General features: G+C 40.3%; 1 protein-coding gene across 13 annotated transcripts in view; it reads left to right on the top strand.

Annotated features, from left to right (window-relative positions):
* The window catches only part of ANK3 (ankyrin 3), a 673376-nt gene that overhangs the window by 489580 nt on the left and 164485 nt on the right, over window positions 1-19311 (top strand). For all 13 annotated transcript variants that reach the window (XM_049108953.1, XM_049108954.1, XM_035715395.2 and 10 more), the window contains one exon: window positions 1229-1327. In XM_049108953.1, the coding sequence (XP_048964910.1) occupies window positions 1229-1327 (99 nt within the window). The remainder of the gene's footprint in view (window positions 1-1228; window positions 1328-19311) is intronic.

Genomic DNA, 19311 nt, shown 5'->3' with positions numbered 1-19311 from the left:
TGAGTTTTATTTTATTTTATTTTATTTATTTATTTATTTTTTTTTTTTTAAAGATTTTATTTATTCATTCATGAGAAAGAGAGAGGCAGACATAGGCAGAGGGAGAAGCAGGCTCCATGCACCGGGAGCCCGACGTGGGATTCGATCCCGGGTCTCCAGGATCGCGCCCTGGGCCAAAGGCAGGCGCCAAACCGCTGCGCCACCCAGGGATCCCTGAGTTTTATTTTAATTTGAATCCTGGTTTTGCCAGCTCTTTGTGCATCAGTAAAATGGATATTATAGGTCAGATTGTTTGTGGCATTGTGAGGATTGTGAGAATTAAATGAGATAGTAAAGAGTTGAGCACAGAGCCTAACACCTGAGCAGAGTCAGTCCCTGGGAGCCATGATATTGTAGCTGCTACCAAATGACAAGAACATAACCCTGTATGAGCCTAGGTCATACATCATATAATTGACTTATGGGAACAATGGACTGTAAGTCCATATTGCCACTACATAGGAGTGAGGAGCCAAAATAGATAATGTTCTCACTATATGCACACATTGCCCTGACAGTCTGGAAACAACCTTAGCACCTATAAGATGCTTGGAGGAAAGACCTGTGGTATTGAAAGGTCACAACTGGAATTTTAGATTGTTCTAACAATATGTATATTCCTCAACAGGAATTTAAAAATGTGAAAACAGAGAACTGTAACATTGTTAATAAATGCCTGTGAACACATTCTAAAAGCCCCACATGCATGGAAGTCCTGTGACTTTGTTCCTGACCAATTTCCCACCATGAGTTGCTGTTGTCTTCCCTGGGTATCTTGTGCTCAAATGAACCCAGAGATGGCTCTGCGGAACATGATACTCCTCTCACCGAGTCCTAGCCGTCATCAGCCACTCAGTCAACCACTCACCAGCTGATGGGCATCAGAGTTCATGGGACAATACATTGACTTAATGGTGCAGGATTTTAGAGGGGAAAAAAATGCCATCTCACCTATCAGTCACCTCAGTCAAATGAAATAAAGTTAGGCTCAACCCCACAGAGTATGTTCCTTAAAATTTATCCCTTTTTAGGGGGGATCCCCTGAGTAAAGTTACTGTCAGAAACGTTGGGAAGCATTCTGCTCACAATGATAATTTTTAAAAAGGGAGAAAAGTTGGGGGAAGTTGAGGAAGTGATGTTTGGGTTGAACTGCAGATACCAAACTCTTCTTCTTCCTGTTCCTCCACAGAATGACATCACACCTTTACATGTTGCATCAAAAAGAGGAAATGCCAACATGGTAAAACTATTGCTTGACCGAGGAGCTAAAATCGATGCCAAAACGAGGGTAAGAGTGCAATCCCTGTACATGCTTATACTTATTTTCAGCAAGTAACAATTCTTCCCCCGAGACCTTCACGCTGGCTCAACACTCACTGCCTTTGTTTTTACTTCATTTGTCGTCGTCTCTGTGAAAATGACTGCTAAATTTATTTGCCCTAAAATGGGATGTTGATCCATATTTATAATTCTGTCATGCATGTTTAAATGGTGTATGGCTTTAATCATAAAAACTAAGGCCTACGGTTTAGAGTTTTAGTTGAGTGACATTTTTAAGAATTTAATCACTGCTTGACACTACAGGCTAGGCTGTTTGGTCAGTTTGATATTAAAACTGACAGTTATTCTATTTAAAAACAAACCTATCTACTTTTGCACACTGCTGGTAGAAATGTAAAATGGTGCAATTACTATGCAAAACCATATGGAGGTCCTTCAAAAAGCAAAAGATAAAACCATCCAGCAGTTCCACTACCGGATATTTGCCCAAAAGTATTGAAAGCAGTATCTTGAAGCAGTATTTGCCCACTCGTGTTCAATTGCAGCATTATTCACAATACCCAAGAGGTGGAAGCAACCCAAATGTCCATCAATGGATGGATAAAGAAAATGTAACATATACATACAATGGAATATTATTCAGCCTTAAAAAGGAAGAAAATCCTGTCAATTCTACAGCATAAATGAATCTTAAGGACGTTATCCTGAGTGAATGCCAGTCAAAAAATACAGTACTAAATGATTCCACTCCTATGAGGTATCTAGAGTAGTCAAAGTCACAGAAACAGAAGTAGAATGGTTCTTGCTGGGGGCTTTGGGAACAGAGAAATGGAGAGTGTTGGTTAACAGGTATAGAGTTTCAATTTTACAAGATGAAAAATTTCTAGAGATGTTGCATAACCATGTGAATACAGTTAATGCTACTGAAATGTATACTTAAAAATGGTTGAGGGAGTAAATTTTATATTGTGTGGTTTTTTTACCGCAGTTTGGAAATTAAAAAAAAAGACAAACAAACACAAATCTGTTTGGCTAAGGCATTTAGCATGTTGCTTGATTCAGTGAGATGCATTGTGGGTAGAGGAAAGAACAGTCTAAGAAGCAAGTTCGAATCCCAGATGCTGACCTTAGCCAGTTGACTCCGATATGCTGTCAAATCATCTGCATGTAATTTCTCTATCTGAAAATAAAGAAAATTAACAGCCCCCTTAATCAAGCTAATGTTTGTGAACTGTGTTGACATAGAGTCGGCCAGAAGTCCCAGCCATTGCTGGTATAACTCAGAGGTCCAATTAGCATTAAACTTCTAACCAAGGAATTATCTTTTTCAATATTTCATGTGTTTGTTATAAGGTGTGAGCAAGAGTGAGGCTAATGAAAAGGTGACCTCCCTATACACAACCCCCTATCTCGGGGTTTTGGGTCATTTTCCCTGTCTTATCATCGTAGTCCCCACGGTCCTGTGCTTCCTCTGCAGGAATTCCTCTGCAGGAATCCTGATCTCCATACTCCTAAAACTGGCCTGGTAACCTGAATTTGATTCCTATAGTTCCTTGGTTTACTACTTCATTTACTGCTCACTGCATTTATTGACCCAATCAATAAATGATTATTGAGTATGCCTATTGTGGGGCAGACACAGTGAGATGATGGAGCAAGACGGCACGACACCATCCCTACCTTCATGAAGTCAATGGACAGTTTGTCATCTATACTTGGGCCTGAAGACAGCCCAGCTGTCAGCACTTAGCAGGAGATCCAGGCTGCCTTTTCCTGATAACTAATAAATCTAAAATCTGTGTCTGTACCTTAAAAGAAATAAGCTTCCTAGAGAAAAGAAGGGAAGAAAGACGTAGTTTGACCCCTAGGGGACTGTCTGCCTGAACAAGTAAATTGAATACAGCTCTTTTCAAATTGGCTTTGCATTATTTAGTATGAAGCCATAACCAGTATGGTAGGGCTATCACTTTAAATGGCAGAGGTCTTCCACTAATGTAGGCTATTTAAAGAGATTGTAAGGAATAAAGCAGAATCTATGCTTATGCCACTTGATTACCATGTAGAGAGAAAGGATCATTTGTGGGTAGGGAGAATTTTTATGAAGAAAAATGAGGAATACTAGAGCCCAGCAGGAAAGAGGAGCCAGAAGGGATATACCTGGATATCCAGCTGGGGTTTTAGTGGGTATGTGGATTGGGAACTACCTTATTTCTCCCTCTCTCTATAAAATCATCAATCAAAAATTCCTTTTTGATCATCTTGCATCAAGTATCAAACACTTACTTGCTGTATTTGATACAGTGAGAGGAGGAAAGGGTATATGAGGAACTCAGGTCCATGTTTATGGGGCATATAGTGGCACCAGAATTAAAACATAAAAACTCTTCTGGAGGGGCTCCTTTGTCAAGCCCCACATCTGACTCCCTGCTCAACAGGGAGTCTGCTTCTCCCTCTGCCCCTCCCCCAACTTGTATGCTCTTGCTCGCTCTCTCTCTCTCTCTCAAATAATTAAATAAAAAATTTTTAAAAAAAACCTCTTCTGGATAAAAGTATGAGAGATATGAAATAATGTAGTCTGCAACTTTGTGTCCTATGCAACTGCAGGATGAAACTTGGTTTCTCCGCCACTTTGCCTCCCTGTTCTGAAAGGCTATCTAATTTTGAATAAGATGCAGACTCCTTTTTACTGTCCATTCAATTTTTAAAAATATTTATTTATTTATTTATTTATTTATTTATTTATTTATTTATTTATTCATTCATTCATTCATTCATGAGAGACACAGAGAAAGAGAGAGAGAAGCAGAGACACAGGCAGAGGGAGAAGCAGGCTCCATAGAGGGAGAAGCAGGCTCCGTGCAGGAAGCCCGACATGGGACTCGATCCTGGGTCTCCAAGATCACACTCTGGTCTAAGGGCGTCGCTAAACCACTGAGCCACCCAGGCTGCTCCCGTCCATTCCATTTTCACAGAGATTTTCTTTTCTCCTGTGCCGTGTAAATGGCGTGTGAACATGATGGAGACAGAAACAGAGAACAGAGAAGCCTGTCCTGCTTCCGTTAGTGCCCTGTATGGAGTGGGGTGAGGGTGGGATATTAGTGGGTCACAGACTGAATTCCTGGCAGACTATAGCAGAGTACATACCCCAAATATGTAAACTATGTTGTGTCCTTCTCATCAAAGCTTCCCTTCTCTCTGGCTGAAATGACCGAATAGTGATCTGGTGGGTGGGTGAGAGGGAGGGAGCAGCTGAAATGTCAGAGCGCCTGGGGACAAGCCTAAAAACAGAAAACAAAATTGTTCATAAATACAAGTTTTACTACTCAGTCCAGTAGCTTGTGGGGAAATACATATTGTCATCTACCCATCCACCTCCTGGCAGGTACTGATTACTGCTGTGGTTACCTTGTTGCATCAAGTCTGCCCTGTTGAATCCAATCCTCCATGTGTAGACACAGGAAAACATCTCTGGATTTCCCATCAGGGGTCAGCACTCCAAGGGACCTGGTTTGCTTGCTCTGCTCCTGCCCATGTGTGGCTGACCTAATGAAGGGCTCAGGTTCAAAGCAGACTCTTAGAGGCCTTTTATATAGGCAAGTGAATTTGAATTATGATCCGAGTAGGTCAGCAGGATCTGAGCAAGATCTTGCCAGCTGGAAAAGCAAATGAGAGTGAATATTATTTTACTTCAGTGGCCTGATCTTGAGTCTTAAGAGCAACTTGCAAATAAAATTGTGACCTTAGGCAACTCACCCTCCTGAGTCTTAGTTTGTGTCCCCTCACGGATGGGGAATTGTTGCAGATGATTTTACTGGGCCTTCTCATTTAGAAGAAGCACTGGATATTGTAACTTTAAAAAAACTAGTTACTGTAAAACTCAAGGTGGTTATATAAGTCAGGTTGACATTACCAAGAGGGTAAAGAAAGAGACCTGAGCCTCCATCCCCCCACAGAGATCAACTGTTAGGCAGCTATCCACAAAGAAAAGCAGAGAGCGGGATCCCTGGGTGGCGCAGCGGTTTAGCGCCTGCCTTTGGCCCAGGGCGCGATCCTGGAGTCCCAGGATCGAATCCCACGTCGGGCTCCCAGTGCATGGAGCCTGCTTCTCCCTCTGCCTGTGTCTCTGCCTCTCTCTCTCTCTCTCTCTCTCACTGTGTGCCTATCATAAATAAAAAATAAAAATCACTGTCTTTAAAAAAAAAAGAAAAGAAAAGAAAAGAAAAGCAGAGAGCTTAGGAGTCCACTTATGAATCTTCAGTGACACAGTGAGGGGAAAAAAAAAAAAACAAACAAACAAACCTGAGAGTAGCTGTGTGTGAAGGGAAGGAAGGCCAGCTTCATTCTGCCTGCATCATCTGATGCCAGCCTGGCAACTCTGTAGCCTGAAAGAGTGTCCCTCACCAGGGAAGGGACAGGGTGAGTGGCCGGCTTCCCTAGCCTTAGGATACCGCATAGAGGACATCAGTTTTACCCCACCCAGAGACTGGCAAGGCTGAGATGAATAGAGATAGGAAGGAACAAAGGAAAGTCGGTGCTACCAGTATCAGCCACGCAGCAGGAATGACTGTGGCTCCCAGTGACCTGCTTCCAGGAAGACCGGAGCATCTTTCTTGCCACCAAGAAGTAACCACCACCGATGGCCATGGCCGGCACAGCCACTGTGGGCCACCTGCAGATTTCACAGGGTTTTGCCTCACAGATATTCACATTCCCAGACTCCTGAGTCCTTCCTTCCCTGCTCCCTGCCCATACCCCACCCTCACCTACTCTACCCCCTGCCAAGGATCTAGAGCCAAGGATCCACAGCAGCAGCCAGCCCAGGCCTTTATGGCTACACAAGTACAAGACCCTTGTGCTGACTCCCATTGCCATTTTCACACTTGGGGCTACCCCCTCCCAGCGTGCACTGGCACACCTCTGGCCCAACCCTCATCACTGGCCTTCACTGCTGCCCACGCACCTAGTGCAGATCCCACAGCCACAGAAGTGCATGCCAGCTAGCCAGGCCTTCCTCAGGGTCTCTGGGTCTGGGTTTGGCTCTGCTCCAGCCACTGGCCTTCACCACTGTGGCACATGGGCAGATAACCTTCTAGCTGTGCACCTATATGCCCCAACCAGACCCTCATTACCAGCCTCCAAGGGTAGGCACACACCCCCGGGGAGACCCCACAGCCACAGGAGCCCTCACTAATAGCAGGGCCCCCACAGTTATCTGAGGGCCAGAGCTGACCCTGTCTCCTATCACTGGCCTACAATACTCGGCTCACCTGCGGCTGGTCCTTCAAGCTCTGAACCTGCTTGCCCCTCACCTGACTCCTCACACCAACCTCTGCTGCAGTGTGTCCACCATGGTGAGGCCTCGTAGCCACAGTACAATGCATAGACAGCTGTGGTCCCCATAGCGGCCAGTACTCCTGCAATTGGCCAGGCCTTGACAACTGCCCCTGACCCCACTACTATGTGCATGCATGAAATCAGCCCCCACCACTACACAGACCTGCAAAAGGCCCCTATGGCTGTGTGTGCAGCACTAGCTCCAGCCACCACCACTGCCTGCCTAAGTCTCTAGCCAATGGCCCTGGGGGTGCTGCTGAGGACTCCAACAACCCCTATAGCCACTGTGGACTCCCCACAGTGCTCACCAAGAACCACACAGTTATCAATGTTGTGGACCCCAGTGGCCTGAGCCAATGAGACATCATATACTCCTGGGATCAGAATGACCACACACCCCTGATTTGGTACACTATACCACTGGACCTGGCAGGACAGCACACTCCAGCACATCCCCATGCACAGCTCATGGTCTTTCCATATCGAAGTCAACTCATAAAGTCTGGAAGAGGTGATTGCTTCTTTAAATGTGCAGACATCTATATGCATGGCTACAGGAATCCTGAAGAATCAGGGCAACATGACACCGGCAGAGAAACCCAGTAAACTTACAGTAACTGACCTCAAAGAAATGGAGACATAGGAACTGCCTGACAGAGGATTCAAAATAATTGTCCTAATGATGCTCAGAGGGCTACAAGAAAACATAGTGAAACAATTTAATGAAGTTAGGAAAAAATATACAAGAACGAAATGAAAAGTTCAACAAAGAGAAGAAAATATAAAAAGAGAACCAAGCATGTATTTGGAGCTAAAGAAGACAGGGATGGGAACAAAGACCTCAGTAGAGAGCTCCAGCAGCAGACCAGACCAAGCAGAACCAAGAGCCTTTGGAATTATCCAGTCAGAGAAGCAAAAGACAAAAGAATGAAAAGGAATGAAGAAAACTTGCAGGACTAAAAAGGCACCATTCCATCAAAGCAGCCTATCATCGCTGAGTCCCAGAAGGAGAAGAGAAACTTATTAGGACTTAGCAAATTGACTTCATGACACTGCCCCCAAATCTGGAGAGTTGTAAGGGTCAGGAGGGGGGAAAAACTAGACAAAAAAGCAGGGGCCCCTAGAGAACAGAGATTGGAGTTTTTAATGAAAAAATATTATAGAAAAAGCACCCAATGGTTTTATACCAAAAAAGTCATTAGAGTTTTGTTGATTAATTGATAAAGCTTTAATATAGCATTTAAACTGCATTTCCAGTGTGTGGAATATTATTCAGCCATAAACATAAAAGGAAATCCTGCCACTTGCAACAACATAAGTGGATCCTGAGTGTGTTATAAGAGGTAAAATAAGTCAGATGGAGAAAGACAAATATGCATGTTATCACTTATATGAGGAATCTAAAAACATCTCACCCATAGAAACAATGGAAATGGGGCTACCAGGCACTGAGATGTGGGGGAAATGGGGATATGTTTGTCAGAGGGTACAGACTGCCAGTTATAAAGTGTATTTATTCAGGTATCTAAGGTTCATCTCAGTGACTATAGCTAACAGTCCTGTATTGTATATTCAGAATTGATGTGAGGTGAAGAATGTGTTAAGTAACCTTATCATGGTAAATATTTCACTACACACACACACACACACACATACACACACACACACCAGATCATGACAGGGAATAACCTAAACCTACACAATGTTGCATGTCAATTTTATTTCAGTAAAGTTGGGGAATCCTGGGGAAGAAACTTATACATGAATGTTCCTGAAAGCTTTTAGCAAGGATCTGATGAACCACACAGCCTGTGTTCCTTTTTCTATTAGTTCATTTAAAGAAAGCTTTTTGTATTTTCTCAGCCTCTCAATGCTTACTAATGCCAACTGGCTTGTTATCTTATTCTCCTGCAAAATAGACAAGAGTAAGTATGTTAAGTATCTCTGTAATAATGGTGGCAAATGTGCTGAGTCATAAACATATATCAAGACAAATTTTTCCAGGCTGGTCTATATGCAGATCCTAATTTTAAAATAATTTTTGAAATTTGTTCATTCTTTTTCAACAGATTTTAATGGCTTTATTTATAGACTAAAATGCTTTGCAAAGAATAGCTACTTGTGGTAGCCTGCTGGTTTGTATGTTTTTCCATTTAACTCTAGCTTTCTGTAAAGCTAGCATGTATTCTTGCAAGAAGATACTTTGCAATGGATGGTATCTCATCATTTTCCTTTTCCTTTGCATCAATTCACAGCCAAATCCAAGGCTCAATATGGACCCAAATCAGAACCATTTTAAGGCTTTGTAGCATCTTCTGAGTTCTCTCTTTTCACCAACCTTCTCTACCCAGTAGTAAAGGCAGCTGTGCTTGTATTTAGTGCTTCATAAAAGATGGAGGAGTTCCAGGTAGAGTCGGTAATACTAGTGCTCTGATTCCCAGAATGCTGCTCTAATCATGCCTCTCCCAGCTTCCTGTTTTCCTGACAGGTGCCACTGCCCGGATCCTCATACAGTCCCATTACTACCACATCACATCCAAGGCTCCACGTAGGCACTCAGATGCACACATTCATCTTGGTATCTGTAGCACTTAGCACACATCCTGGCATCTTTTGCTGAATATATAGAAATAAAAGATACTCTCCTTAGTGTTAATTTGCCAAAAGGTCTTAATTTTCTTGACTTTATACTGATACTTTGGTAATATAAGTTTGTTCCCTGAAGTTAATAGCTTCCAATTGATTTATGAGCATGAAGAGATATTTGTGTGCAAGTAGATAAAAGGTTTCAGAATACCTTGAATCTGTCAGTTGTTAAATTCTTACTATTCTGGGAAGGTGTCAGGAGACACTTGGATGCCCTGTAATTTTAGCCTGGCCTTTCCCAGAAATGCAACCGGTTCTATTTCACAGGTTAAATACAAAGAAGAAAGAAATATTGGTATTGACTTTTGCTTTCTTTTTTTGTTGTTGTTATAGATTTTATTTATTTATTCATAAGAAACAGAGAAAGAGAGAGAGAGAGAGGCAGAGACATAGGCAGAGGGAGAAGCAGGCTCCATGCAGGGAGCCCGATGTGGGACTCGATCCCGGGACTCCAGGATGACACCCTAAGCCAAAGGCAGATGCCTAACCACTGAGCCACTCAAGCATACCTGATGTTTTATTTTATTTTATTTCCAGAAGTGTCTTGCTCTGCCTAAAAATAAATCCTTAAAGAAAATATTAGACATTTTATGGTCATAAAATAGTTTCTATCAAAGAGAAAATTCTAATACAATACTTCCTCCCTAGAGTCCTAACATAGACATGTTGATGAGAGCATTTGAAATTATGCAAAATACTCTGTGTTTCTACATCAGTCAAGACAAATTTTAAAATATTTATGGCATTCAAAAATAGAGTAATTTTTTTTATTTTTATGTCACAAATATTAAAAGCTAGTTGAAAGTATCTATTTGGATTCAAAGAAGGGTAATGGCACCTTTCCCCAAACTTTGCTATGAGCCTTAAGCTTCTCTAAAAATATTAAATCTTAATATTAAAAAAAATAAAACTAATCATGAAATGCCCTTAGTTTTCAAAACATGAAAATCACTTTGAAGGGGGATGCCTAGGTAGCTCAGTAATCAAAACTTGGCATAAATTGGAGTGAATTCAACTTTTGAAAGAACTAAACAATACAGGATGAAATCTATGTTTATATGCCAGATACTGTGATACAATTCATGGAGTAAGTCTCAATTTTATTGTCTTGAGGTCAGAGGATCAAGTTTGGGGCTGTAAGAGTGGCTGGATATTCAGGGAGGAATCACTGAAAGGAGGGAACCACAAAGGGAGTGCTGAAACAAACATATAAACTCCCCACAGTCCTTGGCTGAGCCCTGAACTATATATTTTGGGGGGATTGAAACATCAAGGAGGCCAGAGGGAAATAACAGTTAAAAAATTGAAAGCTAAGGGGAAAGTTCAGCAGTGCCTGCTGCAAGGAAGATAATCACCACATCAGGGAAGCTTGGTAAACATCTTTGGCTCTTTATTAACTCTATAAGGACTATATCTTAGAAGTTATGACTGTGTCCCAGGACTAAAGGGATTACTCTTGGAATAAGGCCAAAACTGAACTGCCATTGAAACCCTAAAATCAAGTCCCTATAAGATCAGAGTCTTTAGGGATCCCTGGGTGGCGCAGCGGTTTGGTGCCTGCCTTTGGCCCAGGGCGCGATCCTGGAGACCCGGGATCGAATCCCACATCGGGCTCCCGGTGCATGGAGCCTGCTTCTCTCTCTGCCTATGTCTCTGCCTCTCTCTCTTTCTCTCTCTATGACTATCATAAATAAAAAAATAAAAATTAAAAAAAAATTAAAAAAAAAGATCAGAGTCTTTATAGCATATTATTCACAATATCTAATACTTAACTTAAATTTAACATATAACTTAAAATTAGTAATATACATGAGAAGAAAAAAATCCAACTTGCAGTCAAAGGAAAAGTTAGGTAATAAAAACAGACCCATAGGTGACTCAGATGTTGGAATTAATAGAATTTAAAATAACTATGATAAATATATTCAATATCTGAAGGAAAAGACAGATATAATGAGTAAGGCAAAAAAGAAAAAATGAATTTCAGGAAAAATAATCTAAAAATATAGAAATCTTAGAACTAAAAAACATATCTAATTTTTTTTTTAAAAATTCACTGGATGGGATAAAGAACAGATTAAATACAAAAAGAGAAAGAATTGGTGAACTTGAGCACAAGTTATAAAAATCATCCAAAATGAAGGACAGAAAACAAAAAGGATTAAAAATCAAGTTCACACCATGTCAGCAACATCTGGAATATTAGCAAGCTGACTAAATACAACGCAGTCCAAGAAGCAGAGAGCAAGGGAATGGAGTAAAAAAGATGTATGTATTTCAAAATTCAGTCGCAAACTACAACCCCTGGACTCAGGAAACAGCATATCCCATGGAGGATAAATGCAAAGAAAACCACATAGAGGCACATGATAGTGAAGCTGCTAAATGTCAAAGATAGAGAAAAAAATGTATAGGCAAACAGAGAAGAAGATGCATTATAAATGGAAAAACAATGATGAGACTGTGATTTAACTTCTTATCCAGAAACACTGAAGGCCAGGGGCACCTGGGTGGCTCAATCGGTTAAGCATCTGCCTGCTGTTCAGGTCATGATCCCCAGGTCCTGGGATTAAGCCCCATTTTGGGAGTGTGCTTCTCCCTCTACCCCTCTCCCTGCTCTTGGTCTCTTGCTCTCTCTCTCTCTCTCTCAAATAAATAAAATCTTAAAAAAAAAAAAAGATGAGGAAGAAGAAACAAACAAACACTGGAGGCCAGAAGGCAATGGAACATTGGTACTAAATGAAAAATATCTGTTAATCTAGAATTTATATCCAATGAACATAAATTCATAATAAGAGCAAAATTCAGTTTCAGATAAGCAAAAATTCAGATAACATGTTATCCTCAAACTCACGCTAAAAGAAATATTAAAGGAAGTTCTTAATTCTGAAGGGAAGTGATACCATATGCAAATGGGGATCTAGGAATGCCTGGGTGGCTCAGTGGTTGAGCTTCTGCCTTTGGCTCAAGGTATGATCCCGTCTCGGGATCAAGTCCCACATCAGGCTCCCTGCAAGGAGCCTGTTTCTCCCTCTGTCTATGTCTCTGCTTGTCTCTGCATCTCTCATGAATAAACAAAATCTTTTTTAAAAATTTTATTAAAAAAAGAAATGTGGATCTAAAAAAGAAGAGAAAAGTTACAGACAATACATAAGCAGATCAATATACAGAACATTTTTTTCTTTTTAGTAATTCTTTAAAATTTGATTAAAGAAAACTATCAATCTATTCTGAGGTTTGTAATATCTGATTTTTAGGGGCACCTGGGTGGCTCAGTGGTTGAACATCTGCCTTCAGCTCTGATCATGATCCCGGGGTCCTGGATCAAGTTCTGCATCGGGCTCCCCACAAGGGAGCCTCTGGCTCCCTCTGGTTTTGTCTTTGCTTCTCTGTGTCTTTCATGAATAAATAAATAAAACATTTTTTTAAAAAATCCAACATTTATAGCACAAAAGGGAAAGCTAATAGTATAAATGGAATTGTAATATTGCAGAATTTCATTTTATATGTGAAATTATATATTAATACCATATATCATATATAATATTAGTATATGATACATGATTAATAACACAATGCTATTTAGACTTAAATTAAGGATACATATTGTAATGCCTAGGGCAACCACTAAGAGAAGAAAAAAGAGAAAAGATGTAGTTAAAAAGCCAAAGGAGGAGCTAGCCAATGATATATGTGATGATTCAGTGATTAGAATCCTAAATCATTCTCAACCCCAAGAAGACAAAACAAGAGGGACAAGAAAAACCCAAAGAACACAACAAATAGCCTGAGGGTGTGTTCTAGGCTCAGAAGGCTGTGGCTTTCTAAGCAGAGAGAACAACAGAAGGATTTTGCCCTGTTTTCGTTTAATTTTAAATATACAGGATGTATGACAGGGACAGGAAGGAAGGGAATTAGAAAGAGATATTTTTCTTTCCTATGCATAAATGGTAGAAATGAATTCTAGATCTTAAAAGGAGATTGTTTTATAGTAGAAGGAATCTAATCCCATAGATAGAGGAAAGCCTAAGTATAGATTCTGATTCCAGCCGTTTGGTTGCATGTGACCTCGAGTAGGTACATTCATCCTCTGGAGCAGCTTTCTCATTTATCAAGGGAACTTCCAATGCCTTTCTCATGAGTATTAAGGATTCAGTAAGATCACAAATATAATGTGCCTATAACAACAGGGGGGTTTCAAAAAATGTACTCCCTCCTAGGCCAAATCTACAACTGCCAGCCACATGCAAAATGAGGATACAGTCAGAATTTTTGGTAAAAAAAAATACAGACATGAGAATAGCTTTACGGTTGGACTGTAATTGCTGCCCTTTTACTTTAACTGTATTATAACTCTCCCCTCCCTGAGTAGAACCTGCTTTTTGTTTCATTGTTTTCAGTTTTCAATTAAGTATCACATCCTGTTTTATATCCATGATATAGGAAAAGAGCTGCTTGATTTCCTTCTCTAGAGTGAGATTTTATTTATTTATTTTTTTTGCTTAGAGGGAAGGAAAGAAAGCCTACAGAATACAAGTCAAAATAAATGTCTGTGTTTGAAAGTATTTCCCAAGCCATGAATTTGTATCATTTCAGTATTGGCTTTGAGCAAATTCAGCTTGTTAATAACGTAATCTGGGTGCAGTATTCTTAGGTGTGATACCTTAATGTCCTGTTCCAAGCTTTTCAGCAAAACAGGAGCTGAAAGAAAGCCTTTTTGACCTTCGAATTGCAAGGTTTTGCTCTTAGGCTAACACAACAGAGCATTTTGTCCAGCCAGTAAAGTACAGTTTCCCACCTCAGTAATAAGATTACTGTCACTGCGATGAAATATGAGATCTGGACCAGCCAGTTGGCTTTGCTTCAGAATTCTCCCCAAGGGAATACTTGTTCATTATGTTAGCACTTTAAAAATCAGGGGAATTGGGGAAAAAAAAAAAAAAAAAAAAAAAAAAACTACTAACCCCATGCAATTTCACTTCCCTCCCATAATGTTACTATGGCAACTCAGCATCCCTCTCTCCTTCTCTCCTGTCCAAATGCACATGCCACCATTCACGAGACGGCCTCCCCGGCGCCCTGGGAATTGCCTTTGTCAAGCATTTGCCAACTAGAGGTCGACACTGGTATGCAGTTGAAGAACTGCTTTTTGGTCCTGGACCCATCCTAAGTGATCCTGTATATTAACTGTAAATTTCTAGGGGTTGGGAGCAGATTAGAATCCTCATTTTTGTATTGGAAAAAAGCACTGCTATAGTTTTAGGGAGAGGAGCACACCAGTTTACTGCTCTGTGCTAAAGTACGGTAGCCATGAGAGCTCTTTGTTAAGCTTATTGTATTCCAAATAAGAGAAAATAGCTTATTTAGAACAATTCCTCTGATATTTTCTTGTTCTGAGAGCTGAAAAGACTAGCCATGGTCTTTAGTCACATTTCTTAAGTCACTTATCTATTGAGAATTTTATTTTTCTGGAAAGAAAGACAAACTATAGCACATCTGAAGTACAAAAGGAGTCTAGTCTTAAACAAAAAGGATGACAAGGAAAGGAATTTTTGACCAACTAACCAGAAAATCTTTTTTTGTTTTTGAAAGACCAGCACTGCAACCAATTCATTTGCTCACTCATTCCTTCATTTAACTCATTTTTATTAAGCAACTTTCATGGACCTAGGACCGCGTCACCTCCTCTCTGAGATTCAGGTACCCCTTAAACTAGTAGCCTTGTCCTCAGAATCAGACTAGTTGGAAGGATGATGACTACTCACAACTAACTGAGATAGTTGGTAAAAAGTTAGAGGTTCCCCCTAGAGAAATATAGAAAACAAGGCAGACATCCTGCGAGTAGAATGGTTATGTCCAGTTTTGGAAAAGGCTTCTAAGAACACAGTTACTTTAAAACAGTACAAATCTGGGTCTTGGAGAAAGTGGAAAGGGAGCCCTTTGCGGGTACCTGGTGCGGGCAGTGCAGAGAAGCAAGAGGACAGAGAGCTGCCGAGAGTTTGTGGGCTGGGGCGGGCACCCGGGAAGGCTGCCCATGCTCACCTGGGGAACTGAGGCTGGCAAAGGAACAAGCCACAGTTGTTGAAAGTCTCCTTGAGCACAGGGCTTCATATGCTTCAGGAACGTGATTAGTAAGCCTCACCCATTGCAAAGCAAAAGAAATCAGTCCAGAATGTAAATATTTGATTTTGTGTCCAAAATATAGATATTAATTAAGTCAAGTCAGTGCCAGCTGATTTTCTTCTTTTCTTCTTCTTCTTTTTTTTTTTTTTTAACTGAACTAAGTGTGAATCAGTACATGGCAGAGACCTTTCAGTCTTGCTGTGGGTCAGCTGGTGAGCTGTCTTCTTTGTCACTGTAAAAGCCGAGAAGCTAATTAAAGACCTTACATTAACTCTAGGCACCAGTTTTCCACTGACCTGTGAATGTTCCTTCAGCCAGGCCGGCACTGCCTGTACGACCAGGCAGTCGTGACATCTTGTACAGCTTCCTGATGAGGCATCGCTCCTGCCGGGATGCTGGCTATTTGAAGTCACGCACTTTCAAAAAGTTTCAGAGCAAATCTGCCAAAGATCCAAAGGAGTCAGCCACTTGCCATCAATGTTAAAAATACTGCAAGTAAAAGTACAGTTGAAAGAGCCAGGCTTCAGGTAGTTCTTTGCCATTCGCTAGGAACTGAAGATCCTACCCTGGGGAACCAGCTGGCTTTATCATTGAAGCCAGGTGATAAAAGGAACAATGGCTATAGTGAACAATGGTGCTTCTCAGCTCTTGAGCTGATGAAAAAATTACCTTCCCCAGCTGAGTCTCTAGAGTCTGGGAGTTTTTAATAAACAAACACCAGAGACCAGACAGAGGCAGCAGCTGCAGAATGTAGATAAAGGAAGGCTCAGGGTGGCTGAAAGTTTGAGCAGAGGGGCTTTGTCATTCTAACTCCTCCCAAGATATGCCCGGACTGTCCCCACTGCCTGGCCAAGTTCTGCAGTCAGCCTGTGCAGCCTTGGACGAGGCATTTAACCTGTTTGAAGCCTTAGAGTCTTCATTTATCACATGAAGATTATACCTTTTGTGTCAGGGTAGTTGTGAGGATAAAATGATATAATAGCTTAGATTGGCTTCAAAATAATATAAGAAAGGAGAAAAGGTCAGGGATATGGATGAATCAAGCTTGATCAGGAGGTGACAGTTGATGCTGAACACCAGACATCAAGAGACTCATTACACTATTCAGTCTGCTTTAGTCTGAAATAGGTTTGAAATTTTCCATAATTAAAACTTTTTTTAAAAAAAATGAAATCAGCAGAAATGTACGTCTGAAGGAACAGTGTGTTTCAAAGGACTGAGGAGTCAAGACAGATTCTGCTCTTAGCTAGTCAAACACTTTTCATTCAGTATGTAGCAGTTGCTTTGGAGAAGATAATTTTCAAGAATAAATGAATTAGGATAAAATAATTATTTTTTTCTGTGTGACCATAGTTTGAACATGTCTGCACATACTCTGTTACCTCTTGTGTCTGAGAGTCTACTTATGAGAAAATGAAACAAATTTGACCTTTCATTTCGTAAAATAAAATCACCATATGACAGGGTCTGTGTGGGATGTTTGTGGTGTGTGTGTGTGTGTGTGTGTGGTGGAGGGTAGATGTAATTATTATTTCTCCTTCAGATATTTTCAGGTTTTACATTATTGGGAAGACATTTGGATGTCATGGTGGTTTTTTTTAATCTGTTCTCAGATTTTATTTAATCCTATTTTATTAGCAAAATGCTGTTGCAATTTGAAAGTCAAGGAATAGAATTGTACCTCACCGATTAAACATTAGGATAAAGTAGGGTTATTTTCAAGATCCATTCACACAATCTAGAACGTGATTTGAATACAGTGAATTACATTCTGATGTATCTTAAAATGTGACTATCTTTAGGGTAGCAGTTGTCAACCACAGGAATCTTCAAGTTGGGGAACACATTAGCTGGGGTATGTAAAAGCTTCTCCATAGAGTTTGGGGCCACTTAGATAGTTCTACATGAATATCTTTACATTCCTTAATTCCCTGCTAATTCTCCTTTCCCATCTAACCTGTAGTACAATAGTCCTTCCTCACTAGCATTAAAGAAACGCCTCTCTCCCACATCTGGCCCCCAGTGGAGAAAGGAGGACAGTTCAGAATACCAGTGTCATATTAACAGTGGTGTGACTCTAATGATTGAATAACGAATTCTTCTGCTCATTGGATGGTTAGAAACCCCACTGCTGCTAACAGAAATGAAGGACCTAATGGAATTGTCTTATGTATCATTGAAAAAAATCTTTGGTAAAAGGTTATTAGGCGATTTCGGCATGTAATTCAGTTCAAAGAATTAGTGACACTGCTTTAACAGAAGTCCATCTACTTATTTAGGCAGACAAGATGTCTCAGCAGTATCATTTATAAAAGCAAGTATTAGGATAGCGTTTATACCAAAAGTAATGAAATACCCAGGAATAAACTTAATCAAGAAGGTGAAAGATCTATACTCCAAAAACTATAAAACATTGATGAAAGAAATTGAAGACAACACAAACTAATGGAAAGATATTCCATGCTCACGGATTGGAAGAACAAATAAAGCAATCTACAGATTTAATGCAATCCCTAATAAAATACCAACAGTATTTTTCACAGAACTAGAACAAACAATCCTAACAATATGAAACCACAAAAGTCCTCAAATAGCCAAACCAATCTTGAAAAGAAAAAAAAAAAGAAACTGAAGGTATCATAATCCCAGATTTCAAGATATCCTACAAAGCTGTAGTAATCAAAACAGTATGGTACTGGCACCAAAATGGACACATATATCAACAGAACAGAATGGAGAGCCCGGAAATAAACCCATGATTATATATATAGCCAATTAATCTTTGACAAAGGAGACAAGAATATACAATGGGAAAAAAGACAGTCCCTTCAACAAATGGTGTGGGGACAGTGACATGCAACAGCATGAAATCAGACCACTTTCCTACACCATATATGAAAATAAATGAAAAAATTAAGGACATAAATGTGAAACCTGAACCATAAAAATCATGGGAGAGAGCAACACAGGCAGTAATTTCTCTGACATTGGCCTTAGCAACATTTTTCTAGATATATCACCTGAGGCAAGGGAAATAAAAGCAAAAATAAACTATTAGGACTACATCAAAATAACAAGTTTCTGCATAGAAAAGTAAACAACAGAACTAAAAGTCAGCCTACTGAATGGGAGATGTTTGCAAATGACTTATCTGGTAAAGGGTTAGTATCTAAAATATATAAAGAACTTATCTCAACACCAAAAAACAAATGATCTGGGTGAAAATGGGCAGAAGACATGAACAGACATTTCTCCAAAGACATCCAGATGGCCAACACACACAAGAAAAGATGCTCAACATAACTCATCATCAGGGAAATGCAAATCAAAACTACAATGACATATCCCCTCACACCTGTCAAATGGCTAGAATTAAAAACACATGAAACAGCAAGTGGTGAGGATGTAGGGGGAGAGAAACCCTTGTGCATGTTGGTGGGAATGCAAACTGGTGCAGACACTGTGGAAGACAGTATGGAGGTTCCTCAAAAAATTAAAAAATAGAATCACCATATGATCCACTCATTCCACTACTGAATATTTACCCCCAAATTATGAAAACACTAATTGGAAAAGACATATGCACCCCTATGCTTATTGTAGCATTATTTATAGTAGCCAAATTACGGAAACCGCCCAAGTGTCTATTGATAGATAAATGGATAAAGATGTGGTATAGGGACTCCTGACTGACTCAGTTGTTTAAGTATCTGACATCTGCTTAAGTCATGATCTCAGGGTCCTGGGATTGAGCCCCGCATTGGGTTCCCTGTTCAGTGGGGAGTCTACTTGTCCCTCCCTTTCTACCCCTCCTTCTGCTCATGCTCTGCCTCTTTTTCAAATGAATAATAAAATATTTTTTTAAAAGATATAGTATATATATACAAC

Source organism: Canis lupus, chromosome 4 (assembly GCF_003254725.2).
Source record: "Canis lupus dingo isolate Sandy chromosome 4, ASM325472v2, whole genome shotgun sequence".
Taxonomy (NCBI): Eukaryota; Metazoa; Chordata; class Mammalia; order Carnivora; family Canidae; genus Canis; species Canis lupus.
This window is presented reverse-complemented; position numbering and strand designations above follow the sequence as displayed.